Source organism: Lactuca virosa, chromosome 9, assembly GCF_052849685.1.
Source record: "Lactuca virosa cultivar CGN04683 chromosome 9, Lactuca_virosa_CGN04683_v6, whole genome shotgun sequence".
NCBI classification, from domain to species: domain Eukaryota; kingdom Viridiplantae; phylum Streptophyta; class Magnoliopsida; order Asterales; family Asteraceae; genus Lactuca; species Lactuca virosa.
The window spans coordinates 70,678,217-70,694,333 of record NC_136434.1 but is presented as its reverse complement, the minus strand read 5'-3'; the positions used below and the strand labels follow the sequence as shown (position 1 = coordinate 70,694,333).

The following is a 16,117-nucleotide window of genomic DNA, read 5'->3' as shown; positions in this document are numbered from 1 at the left end:
AAATCAAAGAAATTGGTGGAATGCGAAGAGTTGGCTTTGGTTAGGGCACATGTCAATGTTTCTCAAGATAAACTCAAAATGGATTTTGGGATCGGGTTCTAGAACATTTTAATGTTCAAATGGGAGGTTTGGATCGGTCACGGAACCAAGTAAACTCAAAATGGAAAGATCTGCAAAAGAAATTTAATGCTTTCAACTGCATCAAAATGGAATGACCTACAAAAAAAATATAACGCTTTCAACGGTTCAAAACGACACAAGAATCAACAAGAAATGACGTAGAACGTGCTTTTGGGGTCCTTAAAGGACGTTGTGACATATTAAAAATGTCGGCACGGGCTATGACAGTGAAGAAAACAAAAAAATATAATGTACAATTATATTATATTGCACAATATGATACTGAAAGATGAGGGTGTTGCGATATCTCTTGTGCATTAGCCCGACTCCCCAACAACGAAGTCGATGACCCAAAAATAGTACATGAATTGCGCAATGTTGAAACCCACCACCAGCTTTGATTTGATCTTATGTGTCTACATTTCAACTCTAGATAGCTAGTTAATTTTAGTGTATTGAGATTTTAATTATTTTGTCTTTTTAAGTGTGTTTTTTAGTTATCGTGTATTTTTTTATTTGTAATGTGGTTTTTTAATTAAATGTTATTTTTAATATTATATTAGATTTTTTTTAAATTAGCAAAAGTTTATTTTTAAACGAAGAAATGTTATGTTTTATTTTATTTTATATTTTCTAAATTAATTAAATAAAAAAAGAATGATGTGGCAAGTGGGTTGAGAAATATAGTGTTTCCATGTGTTATGAGTTGAGAAAGATGGAAGAGAGACGAGTGTTATGAGTTGAGAAAGATGGAAGAGAGACGAAAGAGAAAAATTAATGTGGCAGTGAGTTGAGTGAGTTGGAAGAGAATGACTCTCTCCTCATTAAAGAGCTTCACATGTAGGTTTTCACATATGATTTGACAAATAGTTGGAAGATGACATAAAGCCAAGAAACAACTTGTTAACCAACTAGATGTTGGCTGATGCCGGACGGTAGAGGAGACATCATGGCTACCAAAGTTAAGAATCTGTATCTATTTATTTGTTCGATGGAAACTTGGGTGAAAGTATGTTGAAGACTAATCTTTCATGTAGTTGCCATCGTCCAAGAAGTAGTTAGTCATTCATAGATTTTTAAAGAAATTGTTGTTAAATGAACAGTTGTGATATGTACGCATTAGTTTCAATAATATTATGTTTTTTATAAGTTATTATTTTTAATATTTGACATTTGTTTCGTATAAAGAATTTACTTTAAAAAAATACAAGTTATCACATACTACTTAATTACATAATCTCATTATTTTTATCTTTAAAGAAAGTTTTATACGTTTTGTACATAATCTATATCGTTGTCTTAAAAAAATATAAAATAATTCTATCTTTTGATTTTGATCACCCACATAAAAGATTAGTTTTCGACAAAACCTATCATCAAAGAATGAGATATATAATAGATGTCGGTTTTCTTGAAACATCTTACGAGACATCAACAAAACTCTCACTATTCAATGAGTGAATAGCAAGAGGGGCTCATCAGTCCGTTAATAAATACCAAGAGATTTTTCGCCACATACCATGTCAACACCAAAGTTGTATGCAGAATGTTAACAAATAACTTGTCCCCGGCTTCAACCTTCATTGTTGATGGTAGTCCAAAAAGCTAAAGAATCCGAGGAAAGCTTATTTCTATTTGTGAAAACCGGTTAAATAATAACATTTACAAATATTTACAAGTTTCGAACATGTTGATTATGGGCTAATGCCATAAAAACCCTCAATTTTTCAAGAATTATTTGGTTATATCCTAAGTCCATTTTTATGTCCACAAAAACCGCATATTTGGGCAAAAATTGTCATAATTGCCCTCTTTTCCGATTTTACCCTTCACATTAAGGGGTGTTTGGTTATAGATCGACACATGTTAAGGGATGTTTGGCATTAGGGGATGTTTGGGAAAGCACCTCCAGTGCTCATCGTCTGCTTCGAAGAAATCACCGGAGAACAATCAGGTTTGCTACCGTAGGCCAATTCTATAGCTCTTATTCTCTCTACTTAATCCCCATATTAGTTGGTGGACTTGATTAGGGTTTGATGGCCATATGCAAATCTGATTTCATTTGATTATTAAAGTTTCAGAGCTGGGTTTTTTTCCTGGGTTTGTGTTGAAGCTGTATTTGCTTTCAAATACGAGGAAATCCAAAATCGAAATTAAACGAAGGGCATGAGGAATCCTCTTTTCTTTAGTAAAGAGGATGATTCCAGATGGTGTCTAGATAGATGAAAAGATATGATGATCTTTAAAACGTCATGGTTGTTCTTGCGCAGATGTTGACAGAAAAACATAACAGAGGAGATGATGGTGGCGTGATAACTAATGACAAAGATGCCCTAATCTTGTCGCCCCTCTTCCATTTCCTTGTATCCACGACTTGTTTGTGATTTCCTTGGGCTAACCAGAAATGCACACAATCGTTGATTTTTAGTGTTTTTTACTTTTATGTTTGGTTTTGAGGTTTGATTTCAGATGAGCTTTTGATATTTGATTTCATGTGATTTCAGGTTTGAATATAATTTTAAGGTTAGATTTCAGATTTGAATATGAGTTTCAGGTGTGGTGGTTGACGGCGGTTCTTTTAGCAGGAAGGAGGACGAGGTGATCGTTAGGAGCACAATTCTTCTTCTTTTTCTTCAAAGCAGGCGAGCACTAGAGGTGCTTTCCCGATCCACCCCGTCGTTGTTTCCTTTTCCCCTCGATTGGTGGTCGCTGATGACGAGCGACTACGAAGGGTCGCTAGAAGTTGCAGGTCGTCGGAACATCCCCTGATGCCAAACATCCGTTAACATGTGTTGATCTGTAACCAAACACCCCCTAATGCCATAGAAGGGTAAAATCGGAAAAGATGGCAATTACGACAATTTTTATCAATATGTGCGGTTTCTGTGGATATAAAAATGGACTTAGGATATAACCGAACATTTCTTGAAAATTTGAGGGTTTTTAGGGCATTAGCCCGTTGATTATATATAAAGAGAAATTTTGAAAAAAAGATTTCAAAGTGGTGTTTATTATGAAAATATTTGAACTTTATATATAGAGGTATTACAATCATTGTTTTCGAAAACATTATTTTGGAACATTTCGGTAATATCGGTGTTTTTTTTTAAGAAAAATATGGTTAAAGCGTGATTTAAGTTTGAAAAATATGGTCTAAAATGAATATATAACTTGTTTTTACACTTGAATTGAGGTGCAAATGTATCTGGTTGAAAATTGGTCTGACCCCACATGATCCAAACTCCCTCCAACGTTGATGGTGGATGACAGATTCTTCTGTGATGGTTGATTTTTGACATTCGGGGAGGGCCAGAAACGCAGCAAAAATGTCATCTGCAACTTCCCTTCGCTCTCCATTCCTCTCACCTTCTTCTCCATCGAAGCTTTCTTCTTCATCGTCTTCTCATTTTCACTCGCTTTCCTTCAAATGTTCAAGAAATCAACGCTCCCCTGCTTCTTACCCTCACCTCATCAAAGCCGAGCTCGACCAGAACACGGTTTGTTTCTAATTTTTGATTCCTTAGTAACAGCATCATGATTTCTAATACAATTTGGTCAAATAACTAAGTTTTATGCTACGCTTTGATTACACTGAGCTTTTGTTGGTGGCGGTAGGTGGTGGCAGTAGCGGTTGGGGTGATGAGCGTCGCTGCTGGAATTGGTTTACCCATTTTCTACGAATCTCAAATTGATAACGCGGTAATTCGTTTCATCATTGTTCTTTCATTTTCGTTTGATTTGTGGATGGTTTTTTTCGATTGGATTAGCCCCAAATGCTGCCACTTTGCCAATTTATTGTTTATCTATAAGAGAATTACGCTTGGATTGTGTTCGTTTTAACTAATGTCCAAATATACCGAAATATGTTGTAACTTAATTATTAGGCATATAATTATGAAATATTGAAATTGCGGTAATAACCCTAACTTATAAGAGATGATATAGGATTTACATGCTATGACCTATTATTTTGAAGATGATTCTCAAAGTGATGATAAATATGGTATTAGTACTTAGTAGTATTGAAAACCGAATCTAAATTGAATATTTGGAGAAAAATGTATGTGGTGCAGGCAAAACGAGATAACACGCAGCCATGCTTCCCCTGCAGTGGAACTGGGGCACGTAAGTCGCTCTTTACCAATTTATGCTTTCGTTTCCCAAATTGGTAAAAAAAAGTGCATAAAAAAATGTAATTTTTATGAAGAATTGATTAGCCTATTGTTAATGCTAATCTGGATGGATGTGAAAGTTGTGTGTTTATTGTTGTTGTTGCAGAGTCATGCAGATTTTGCACAGGAAGTGGTAATGTAACAGTGGCGCTTGGAGGTGGTGAAAATGAAGTCTCAAGATGCATAAACTGTGATGGTGCTGGTTCTTTGACCTGCACCACTTGTCAAGGCAGTGGCATTCAACCCAGATACCTTGACCGCAGGTAAAATGACTACATTGCCCTTCATATAGTTTTTTTTATTAAATATATTTTGTTTATAACAATATAAATTCAAAAAAACATATATATTGAAAAAAAAAAAAAAAAAAAAAAAAGATGAAGGGAAGTATAGTAATTTCACTTGGGAGATAGACGAAAATCGTTATAAACATCAAAATAAGGACCAAAGTTGCAAATAGATTCCTTTAGGGACCAGAATCATAAACACATGGATCAAAAATGTAATTTACCCATAAAAAGATACTTTTTGCTTTTGTTGGTGATGTTTTATAATGAGAAAATGGTCTTTTTAAACCGGCTAAATCGATAAAATGGTGAAAATATGTGTTTTTAATTGTATTTTATGGTAGAGACTTCTATTAGTGTATGTAAATGTGAAAAAATGGTATATAATTTGTTTTATTGTAACTCATGATGATTATGATTTGCATTGCCAGAGAATTCAAGGATGATGACTAGAGAGTGTTTATTGAGGCATTATGATCAAAGGGTAATTAACTTCATTTACTGTGAAAGATGAATGAACATCTTTGTTTCTTCCATTTTCATATAAAGAATAATATATATTTCTCTTCAGTATTAAATTTTTTGTAAATTTCGTGAATGAATTCTTTTCATTCGTGTTGTGCTAATAACTACTGCTCATTCATTTTCTCCTTATGTGTATAACAGCAACAAGAAGTTCAACATATGCATCTCTATTTATCACTAGGAGTTCTTGCAAGATTATGCACTAATATAATAAAACTAGGATCTCTTACAAACCAATATAAGTAGGCTGCTATAATACGAGGAAATGAAAGTAGAATGATATCATAAACAAACCAATATAAGTATGTTGCTAGTTTTTAAAGAACATGAAATCCTAAAGTAGATACAATGAATCCAAAAAGCCCAAAAGAATTCTGAAGAAGAAAATGCCGGTGAATTCATATACTTTCTAGAATAAATCAAAGGATGAAACAGTAACGTAATTAGTAAGCAAATCGATTCAAGGAAAATGGAATAGGCTACAAAATGTTACATACCTGCCATGTAACATTTAACATTATTTATAATTTCTACCTTATTATTATTATTATTATTATTATTATTATTATTATTATTATTATCACGAATAATGTTGATATTTTCAAGCCAATTATTCTATTTAACTTATATGCAAATAACAATAAACATAGGTCACATGACTAATTGAAAAAGAAAATGATAAGTAAAAGCAATTTAAACAAATAAACATGACACACCAACTTTTAACCATTACATATATGGCCAACTACATAAGACATAAGTCTTTATTGAAAATGGTTATTTTAACATAAGAAATAGAAATCATTGCATTAATTCGTATTTAACTATTTTCAATAGTTACATTTGAAAAATATGTTTCAGTAAACCTATTTATCACAAAACCAACTGTAATTCATAATATTTAATTTTATCATAATGTATATTTTATTATATTATATTACTACGATTATATGAAAAATATAAAATTATTACATAGAAAACAAGATTTTGGTTTTTTTAAACATAAATAATTAGAAAACTTTTATTTAGTCTTTTTTTAATATTTAATTATTTTTTATGTTATTTTATATTATTTTACATTGGCGACTATCTTGTCATCTAGTTTTACTAAATGTTATTTTTTATCAACCACCAACTAATTATTAAATAGTCGATTTTCTTTTTATACCTCCCAAATTGCTTAGTTTACCCCATTTGAAATGATGTTTTGTCATTTATGTGTTTTTTTTAATATATTTAATAAATATATATTATTGTTATTAAAATTAAAAATATATTTTTTGTTCATTCGGACTATTTTGCGTTATTTTTTCCATACAGACTATCACGGTTTATTTATTTTTTTTTGTTCAGTCTATCATTACGTTGTAGTTTTTGGTCATATTATCCGCATGCTATTTTTTCGTTCGGTATCCGCATGCTATGTTTTCGTTCGGACTATGCTTCTGTTATTTTTTCGTTTGTACTATCTATGTGTTTTTTTTTTCGACCACCACTGTGTTATTCTTTTTGTTTTGACTACCCGTTTTTTTTTTCGTTCGAACTATTAATGTGTTATTTTATTCGTTTTGACTATCATTTTGTTATTTTTTTCGTTTGGAATTTCATTTTGTCATTTTTTCGTTCAAACTATCCATATGCCATTTTTTTGTACGTACTATCACTGTGTTATTTTTTAATCCAAACTATCAGGTGTTATTATTTTCTTGGCGATTTTTATACCCACCGGATAAAACCTACACACAAACACACATAATTATTCATAAAAAAATTAAAACAAAAACAAATATATAAGAAATAGTTCTATAGAAAAATGTATAAATACAGAAAAACATTTTCTAAAATACAATACACACTTATGTAATTGTTTGTAAGAAAAATTTAGTTCGGATCACCCTGTGTTGTTCGTGGACCAATATATTAAGACGACGATAATAATTTTTAGAATTTAAAAATATATATCAAAGACAAAAAGAATAAATGCTTAGGATAGTCAAAATTATACCATGGAAAATCAACCAACCGAAACAAGAAAGTTGGTAGCCAATATGTTTGGTAGCCAAGATGTTAGTAGTACTGTATCAATTAAGCAATCTTAGTTGGTAATGGTACAAAACTTTGAATAAAATGGTAATACCGTACCAACTAATATATATATATATATATATATATATATATATATATATATATATATATATATATATATATATATATATATATATATATATATATATACCATTTTATCATGAAAAAAGTTAAAAGACATAGAATTTCATATACAAATAAATTTCATATTAAAATACAAATAGTTTTGCTTTTAGATAACGTATTTGCTTGTAACGAATTTTAATACTAGCTTTTATGAACTGTCTAACATCATGAATATGATTATTGTTTAAAATCGTACCTAGATTATTAGGTTTGTAAGAATCCTTGAGATTTTGCTCAGAATTATTTATAGATTCTTGGATTTGTTGTATTCTTACAAGAATATCTTTATTAGGAATACAATTCATCAAGATTTTATTAAACATATTTAAATAATTCAAGCATGAATTTGATTAATTTGATTATTAAAAACGACTACTATTTTAACAAATATTTCAAATCTTGTAGAATTAATGGTTAGAACAACTCGAAATGAAATTATCATGGAGAAATAGAAGCAATACAACAATTGAATAAAATATTTTAGATAATACCTTCTTGAATTAAGCTTGAATTACAATCAGTACATACATCTGGAGAAAGAATTATCTGAAAATCTAGAGACTTTGAACATCTGCTAGTAGAAAGAGAGACTCTTGGAGATTTTTTAGACATAGAATGAACATTTTTTAGAGAATGAATATTTTTGCCTGCCTTCTTCCACTAACACATGATGTCTATTTATATTGCTTTTGAAGTCTTCAAAACCTTGAAATCTTGTAGTGAAATCTTGCCGTAAGATTCAGTGGCCAATCAATTATTTTTAAGTGGTTGTCACTTTCATCTTTTTGAAGAAATTGTCGTTTGTAATCAATAAATATCACCTTTTGATAAAGCATGTCTTCATAGAGCATCTTCTAAAGTTTTTTGTCTTCATATTATCCATCATAGAGCATCTTGTAAAGTTTTTTGTCTTCATATAATTATTGATGATGAGAACAAATAATTTTGATAATAAATTTGATAATATTTGTTTTTTTTATACACTATAAATACATATAGTGTATAATCACACAGTATATACTCACTCGTATTTGAAAATAATGAATTTGATAAATAGAAGAAACGAAATACCCTACATTGAAGGTATTACACCAAATTTAATGATAAGAATTTCTTATTCTTCATAAGGATCATCAAAAGGGTCTTGAGCGTCTTGAAATAAACCATTCTTTAAAGATTTTGGAGAATCATCAGAAACTGATGGAGTTTGGCGGATTTCTTGAAGTAAGTTTTGAAGTTCTTCAGGAGAAGAGGTAGCAGCATCTTTAATTCTTGAAATTAAATCCACATCACTTTGAGGAAGACTTTTGATAAAAGTGGCTTCAACCTCCGATTTTTGAATATATATTTCTTGATAATATTTAATTACTGCTTGTTCACTGGCTTGAGAAATCTTCATTTTATCCCACCATTTTGAGCGAAATTGTCGATTAAGCCAGGGAGGAGAGGTATCCTTTGCTTATTGATAATGAAAAGTCCAAGACATTATCCATGGAACTCTGAATATCATAGTGAATTGTAGCATATATTCAAATTCTGGAATTTGTTGAATAAACAATTCCTTAAATTTGAGATATCCATCGTAAATTTCTTTTGGTAAACAATTTGGAAGAATTCCCATATATTTATACCAATTGATAAACCATCTTGGGTATTCACAATTGAAGTTTAAATCAAAGAAGATAAACCATGAGTGTGAATAATTTCGAATAAAGAACGCCTTAGTCCAGGCATCTTGATAATCATAGTAAGAAAATCTGGGATAAGCAGGATAACTTATAAGAGGTTTTTCAGAATGAAGGTTTGGAACCCAACTTTCTGGAGAAATGATTTTGATGATGCGAGCTTTGCTAAAATCAATGTTTCCTTCTTTTGAATTAGAACGATGAACAAAATTGACCGAACCAGACTCTTGCAAAATAGCTTGATAATATTCTCGAGTTTTATATGAATCAACATAAAAGGTTTTCCCTTGACCAAAAAGATGATTTGTGAGAATATGAAAACCTTGATGTAACTTATGGATTTGAAAATCTTCAAGAATTTGAACTCTTAAGAAATTTGGATTAAGAACATAAGGAGTTTTTGTAGGAGGGCTAGGAGTCACAGAATTTTGAGTTTGAGGAGTAAAAGGTCTTACAAAAGGGCTTATCGTGTTTGTTGAAGTAACTTTTGGAGTAACAAGTTTTGATTGAAGGATATTAGAATAAAGTTGTGAGTTCTTAGAAGTAGGGGTTAAAGGAGAAAAACGATTTTGATTTTGAAATGGAACAAGCTTTTGATAGACGGGTTTCTTGTCATCATGTTTGGAAGAGGACGATGAACTCATTTTCCCTGCAAAAATTCTCGAGAAAGAAAGTCAGGAAGCGAATTATTTTCGCCTTTTATGAATTCTATTTCGAAATCAAAGTTTCCTAAAAGGGCTTGCCATCGAGCAAAAATTTGTTTGGAAATAATATTTTTCACATCCTTTTCTAAAATAGTTTTTGCAGATTGACAATCTATTCTTAATAAAAAACTTTTCATAAATAAATCATCTTCAAATTTTTTAATACATAAAACAATGCTTAAAATTTCTTTTTTGACAGTTGAATAATTTTTTTGTGTATCATTCCATGCACCAGAGTAATATCGAACCAATTGTTCTTCTTTTGAATTAACAAATTTTTGTTTTAGAATTCCTCCGAATCCAATATCACTAGCATCGGTTTCAACTATGATATTGGCATTTGGATGAGGTAAATTTAAACATGGCAAAGTAGGAACCTTTTGTTTTATATATTTAATTATATCTGTATGTTTTTGAGTCCATGGTTCAGGATTATCTTTTAATCTGTTATAAAGTGGTTTACATATAATCCCTAAATCTTTGAAAAAATCATGGATATAATTTAAGCATCCTAAAAATCTTTGAAGTTGCTTTTTATCCTTAATTTCATCAGGAAATTTAGTGGAAAATTGCAAACTTCTTGTAATAGGTCTAATAGTGTTTTTGACAATATCATGCCCTAAAAAACGAATTTCATCTTTAAATAAATGCATTTTTGCTGCAGAGACAGCTAAACCATTTTGATAAATTAAATCATAAAATTGATTCAAATGTTTGAAATGTTGATCAATTGATTTTGAAAAAATTAGGACATCGTCAATATAAGCAATAGCAAAACCACTTATAGGAATTATGATATCATTCATAATATTTTGGAATTCAGAAGGGGCATTTTTTAATCCAAAAGGCATTACATTCCATTCAAAATGCCCGAAGGGAACATTAAAACCAGTTTTGTATTTATCTTCCTCATGAAGTTGTATTTGCCAAAATCCTGATTTCATATCAAACTTTGAAAATATATTTGAATCATAAAGTTTTTTTAGCAAGTCTCGTTTATTAGGAATAGGATAACGAATCCATTCTAAAACTTTGTTTAAAGGTTTATAATTGATAACTAGTCTTGGTGATCCTCTTTCTAATTCTGCGGCATTCATAACATAAAATGCTGAACAGGACCATGGTGATTTAGAATGTCTTATAAGTTTTTTATTTATTAAATCTTGAATTTCATTTTTACAATGACTTTCTAGTTCACTATTCATGTGAATGGCTCTAGATTTTGAAGGAATATCCTTTTCATCAAAAAATTTTATATACGGTAATTTTACAATATGTTGTTTTCTATTCCAAAAGGCATTAGGAATATTAGAACATACATTTTTTTCAAATTTTAATTTTAAACCTATTATTTTATTTTGAATATTATTGTCATTTAATTGATTAGTTATTCGAACATTATTTATTTCGTTAATAAGATATTTAGCTTGTTGTGTTTTATAATTAAGGACATTAATGGTTGAATATAGAGGAGGTTCACAAAATTTAAATATAATTTCTTTTCCAAAAACATTGGTTCTTATACCATCATCATGAACCATAAAAGGATATAGTTTTGTAATAAAAGGTGTTCCTAGAATTAAAGGGGAAGATAGATCTTTTACTAAAATTAGATGAGTTTTATAACAGTAATCTTGGTTATTACAAATATGAACATCGGAAACTTTATAATTTACAATTAATTTTGTACCTCCGGCACCAGTAAGTCTAGATGCAGTTTTTTCATAGAATTGTGTAGGAAAAATTCATTCTTGAATACAATTCATATCAGCACCACTATCAATTAAAGCAGTTAGGTTGATTTTAAAATTATCTTTGACTAAAGTAATTTGAGTGTTCCATTTTTGAGAAACTTGATTATTTATAATTTTTCCAATAGTTACATTTTCAATTTTATTTTCTTCTTCTTTATTAATTTCTATATTTTTGTTTTTAAAAATAGAAGGTTTTTCTTTTTCTAAAATTAAAATTTTATTTTTTATTTCTTTTATCTCTTGTTTTACTATTTTTAATTCTTCTTGAAGTTCTTGCATAGAGATTGGCTTTGCTTCAGTAAATCTTTCATATATATTTTTTAAATTAAAATTTTCATTATTATCAGGAGTTATGTTATTAGTTTTATTAAGCATCTGCTTTATTAATAATTCTTGGATATTTTTATCTTTTATAGAATCAAGAGAGTTTAAAAGATCTTTATCATCTTGTGAAAGAACGTTAATAGAACTACTAGTAATTACATTGATTAAATTTTTACAATGACATTTACCAATACATTCGCAAACATCAGAATCTTCTGAACTTGAAGTAGTATTTTCGAGAATATTTAAATCATTTGTTTGAAAATCAGAAATACTTTGATCGGAATCTGAATCAGTATTTAAAATAATTTTTCTTATTTGTTCTTTTAAATCATCAGAAACATTTAACTCATTTATTTTTGTCTTAGCATAACAATTATTAGATGTATGACCATTACGCCCACATTTATGACAAATAATAATGTCTTTTGATTTTCTCTTAGATTTTTTATAATTTAGTTTATAAGGTTTTTTGGATTTTGACGCATAATCTTGGCCTTTTTTATACTTTTCTGGAAGATTATAATTCTTTTTTCTGAAATATTTTGAAGGTCTTTTCTTATATACTTTAGATTTTGAAGTAGACGGACCATTCAAGGGCTGATAACCATATTGTTGGCAAAAATTTCCCAATTCATTTTTACTGTTAATTCTATCTTTTTTGAGCTTTTCTTTAAACCTAAGATCAGCACAAACTGCTAATCCCTCTTTATTAATGTAGTTTATTAGATCTCCATAAGTTAAATTTTGATAAGGAATGGTATTATTAAAGCTTTCTCTTAATTTTTGTCTAACTCTTTCAGCAAAGAGTTTTGGAAGGCCAGCAATAAAACGTTCTTTCCAATAAGACTCTTTACAATCAGGTATTGAAAAAACTTTAACAAGATAATTATCTTTATACCATCTAAAATCAGTAAGTTTTCTGCAATGTAAATTCATTAAAATTTCTGAAGTTTTTTCTTGAAAAGTAGTAGGATCTCCTACAAAGTTTTTGATAATAGCAAAAATTAAAGTGTTAACCATATCATCTTCAAACGTTTGTATTTGTTGATTATTTTCTTGTTTTATAATAGTTTTCTTAGCAAATAAAATATAATCTTTTTCTTCTTGTGAAATATAGAAATCCCACCATCCTTTGAGACTACCAGTAAAACCAGAAGTAATAATATTAACAATTTGAAGTTGAGTATTATTATGAGCTTTATAAGCATTAGCAGCCATAGTCATTTCTTGTACAATATTCATAATTTGATGTTCAGAATGGCCATCAACATTCCATTCATAAACAGAATTACCATCATATTGAGAACGATCAAATTGAAAAGTTCGTTCTTCTAGTTGAACATCTGGAAAAGAGGGCTTATTCCAATAATTTCTTATGGTTGGCTTTGGATTCTTTCCGAAAGAGCTTCGCTTTGATTGATGAATTTTATTAAGATTTGAAAACTCATTAGTGAGTTGACTGATATCATTATTTGAATTATCAAATTGTCGAGCAAGGGTTTCAAAATTTGTTTCACTATTAATATCACTATTTTCAGCTTCATCATTTGTAAGGGTATTAATACTGTTAGTGTTTGAGATATGGAGTTTTGAAAGTCTTTTTTCTAATTCGTTAATTAAATCCGTATTTCCTAGATTAAAATTACCATCGATTTGACAAGGAACAAAACTTATATTGCTAGTGCTTGCCATATCTTGCTTATTATCATTCTTGTCTTTGAAAATTTTTTCTTCAATTTTAACTAAATGCTCGGTAATACTAGATAAGGTTTCGTTTGCATAATTATTTTGGTAAATGATTTTTTGAAGACCCTTTTCTGTAGTTAATTGATTTGGGGCTTGAACTAAAGGAGTCGCAATAAACATATCGTTAATAATAATTTCTCCTTTTGGTGGAAAATTAGCAATAATTTCTTTATTAGAAATAATATCTTTATATTTTTTTCTCTAAAATGGGAGTGATATAATCATTTTTAAATGGGTAATTTATTTTATGTTTAGGGGCATAAATTAACTCAAACCATTGAAAAAAAGGAGAATGAATTTTATTTGATAAAACATAATCTTCCCAAAGGCCTAAATGGAGAAATCTTAAGTAGTATGAGAAATTTTCTTCATGCCAAGCTCTTTTTTTATTATTGTAATCTTTGTAATACTCAATATTTTTTAAGTAATCAAAGTCAACTTGATATTCTAAATTCGAGAAATTCATTTTAACAGGTTGTTTTTGTTAGGATTGAAGAAATATGTTTTATTGATTCTAAATTATGACTTCGTGATTTTTCGTATTTTTTTATTCCTATCGTTAGCCTAGAAATTTTTTCTATTTTTTTATTATATTTATTAGTATATGGAAGTATTTTGTATAAATTATAATCTTCATGAGTTCTAGTTTCTTCTAAATGTTGAATGGTTTTGCATATATTAGAATTTATCTTCCAATGTCTTTTTAACATATTAGCCCAAAACTTATTATTTTTTGAACAATTAATTTGTACTTTAGAACTCATATTTGTTGTTTAAAATTTTGAAGTTCATCAATAAAATCTGATTTAGTAGGACTAGGAAAACTATTTTCACTATTTTGATCATCTTGATATAATGGTTTGGGAATAGAATTAGTATAGTCAACAGTTTTTAGTTTTAAAGATCTTGACTTTGATAACGGAGATTTTGAAGAGCTTGTTTCTGGGATAAAAGAAGTTGATAATCTGGATGATGAAATTTTTAAGGACGAAAAATTTATATCTACTGAACCATCATTATATTCTATAATATTTGAGATTTGTTTTGAAGAGTCTAGTGGTTTTGGATCGATAACATTTTGTAAATTCCAATTACATGATTGAGTTATATCAGACCATTTTAACCTTTTTGGTGTGTGGACTTTGGTATGGTTAGTATTTGCTTCAAAAATAATTGTTTCATTTTTAGGACTTGATAAACGTGTTTTTGGTTCAAGTGTAGTTGTCATAGTTTTGTAACAGACACGATAAATTATTGCTAAAGGCTTTGTATCATCTTTAAATTCTAAATTTTTTGTTTCTACAGTTAACACTAAAGTATCTAAAATATTTTTATCAAATAACCCTACAGAAAAATTTGGATAACAATTGAAATAAATAGGTCCGTTAGCAATATTTGTTTCAGCCATAGCTAAAATAGAATTTTGAAAATCTTTATGTCTCTTGTCTCTTAAAATAAGGAGAACAGGGGCATCTATTCCAAGTCTGAATAGAGGCTTGATAGCAATTTGGACTAAACCGACATGTAAAAATTTATATTTCATTCTATGTTCTAGAATAGATCGTGATGATAATAAATGTAAATTTTGTTGGTTTTGACCAATAGACAAAGTTTGTTCTGTCATTTTAATAGAATAACCTTGAAAATAGTCAAAAGTTCATATTCTATATTGTATTAACATTAGTTTTAGGTATTGTCCAATCATTCAAACTTTGTTCTATGCCATTAACGGTTTCTTCAATAGAATTTATTTGATTATCATAATCTTGTTCATTATCGATATTTTTACCAGGAATATATTTTTTAGATAGTATGCGTGAAAATTTACTCATATTTAAATAATTTTGCTTTAAAATTCTTTAAGAAAACTTACTTGTTTTAATAACGATGAACAGAGGCGAATTGTCTCGACGATGATTGTGGTCCGGCACCGCGACTTACGTCCTTATCTGCGCGTTTTACGCTAATCCAACCAATCACTGGTCTTGTCTCTGAATCATACTTATTAAAACTTGTAAATTTCTTAGAGAATATTAAACCCAAATTAAATAAATATGAAATAAATATATCATGCATAACCACCCCAAAAAATTTTCTTGGCTCTGATACCATTTTATCAAAATTCTATTTTAGCTATGGCTGAAACAAATATTGCTAACGGACCTATTTATTTCAATTGTTATCCAAATTTTTCTGTAGGGTTATTTGATAAAAATATTTTAGATACTTTAGTGTTAACTGTAGAAACAAAAAATTTAGAATTTAAAGATGATACAAAGCCTTTAGCAATAATTTATCGTGTCTGTTACAAAACTATGACAACTACACTTGAACCAAAAACACGTTTATCAAGTCCTAAAAATGAAACAATTATTTTTGAAGCAAATACTAACCATACCAAAGTCCACACACCAAAAAGGTTAAAATGGTCTGATATAACTCAATCATGTAATTGGAATTTACAAAATGTTATCGATCCAAAACCACTAGACTCTTCAAAACAAATCTCAAATATTATAGAATATAATGATGGTTCAGTAGATATAAATTTTTCGTCCTTAAAAATTTCATCATCCAGATTATCAA

General features: G+C 29.1%; 1 protein-coding gene across 1 annotated transcript; it reads left to right on the top strand.

Moving 5' to 3' along the window:
• The first annotated feature begins 3,345 nt into the window (after window positions 1–3,345).
• On the top strand, window positions 3,346–5,226 carry LQY1 (DnaJ/Hsp40 cysteine-rich domain superfamily protein). The gene is made up of 5 exons (XM_079074515.1): window positions 3,346–3,617; window positions 3,736–3,819; window positions 4,194–4,245; window positions 4,399–4,555; window positions 5,011–5,226. Exons 1-5 carry the CDS (start codon window positions 3,447–3,449, stop codon window positions 5,030–5,032), a joined length of 486 nt encoding a protein of 161 aa, XP_078930641.1. The 5' UTR covers window positions 3,346–3,446; the 3' UTR covers window positions 5,033–5,226.
• The last annotated feature ends 10,891 nt before the right edge of the window (window positions 5,227–16,117 follow it).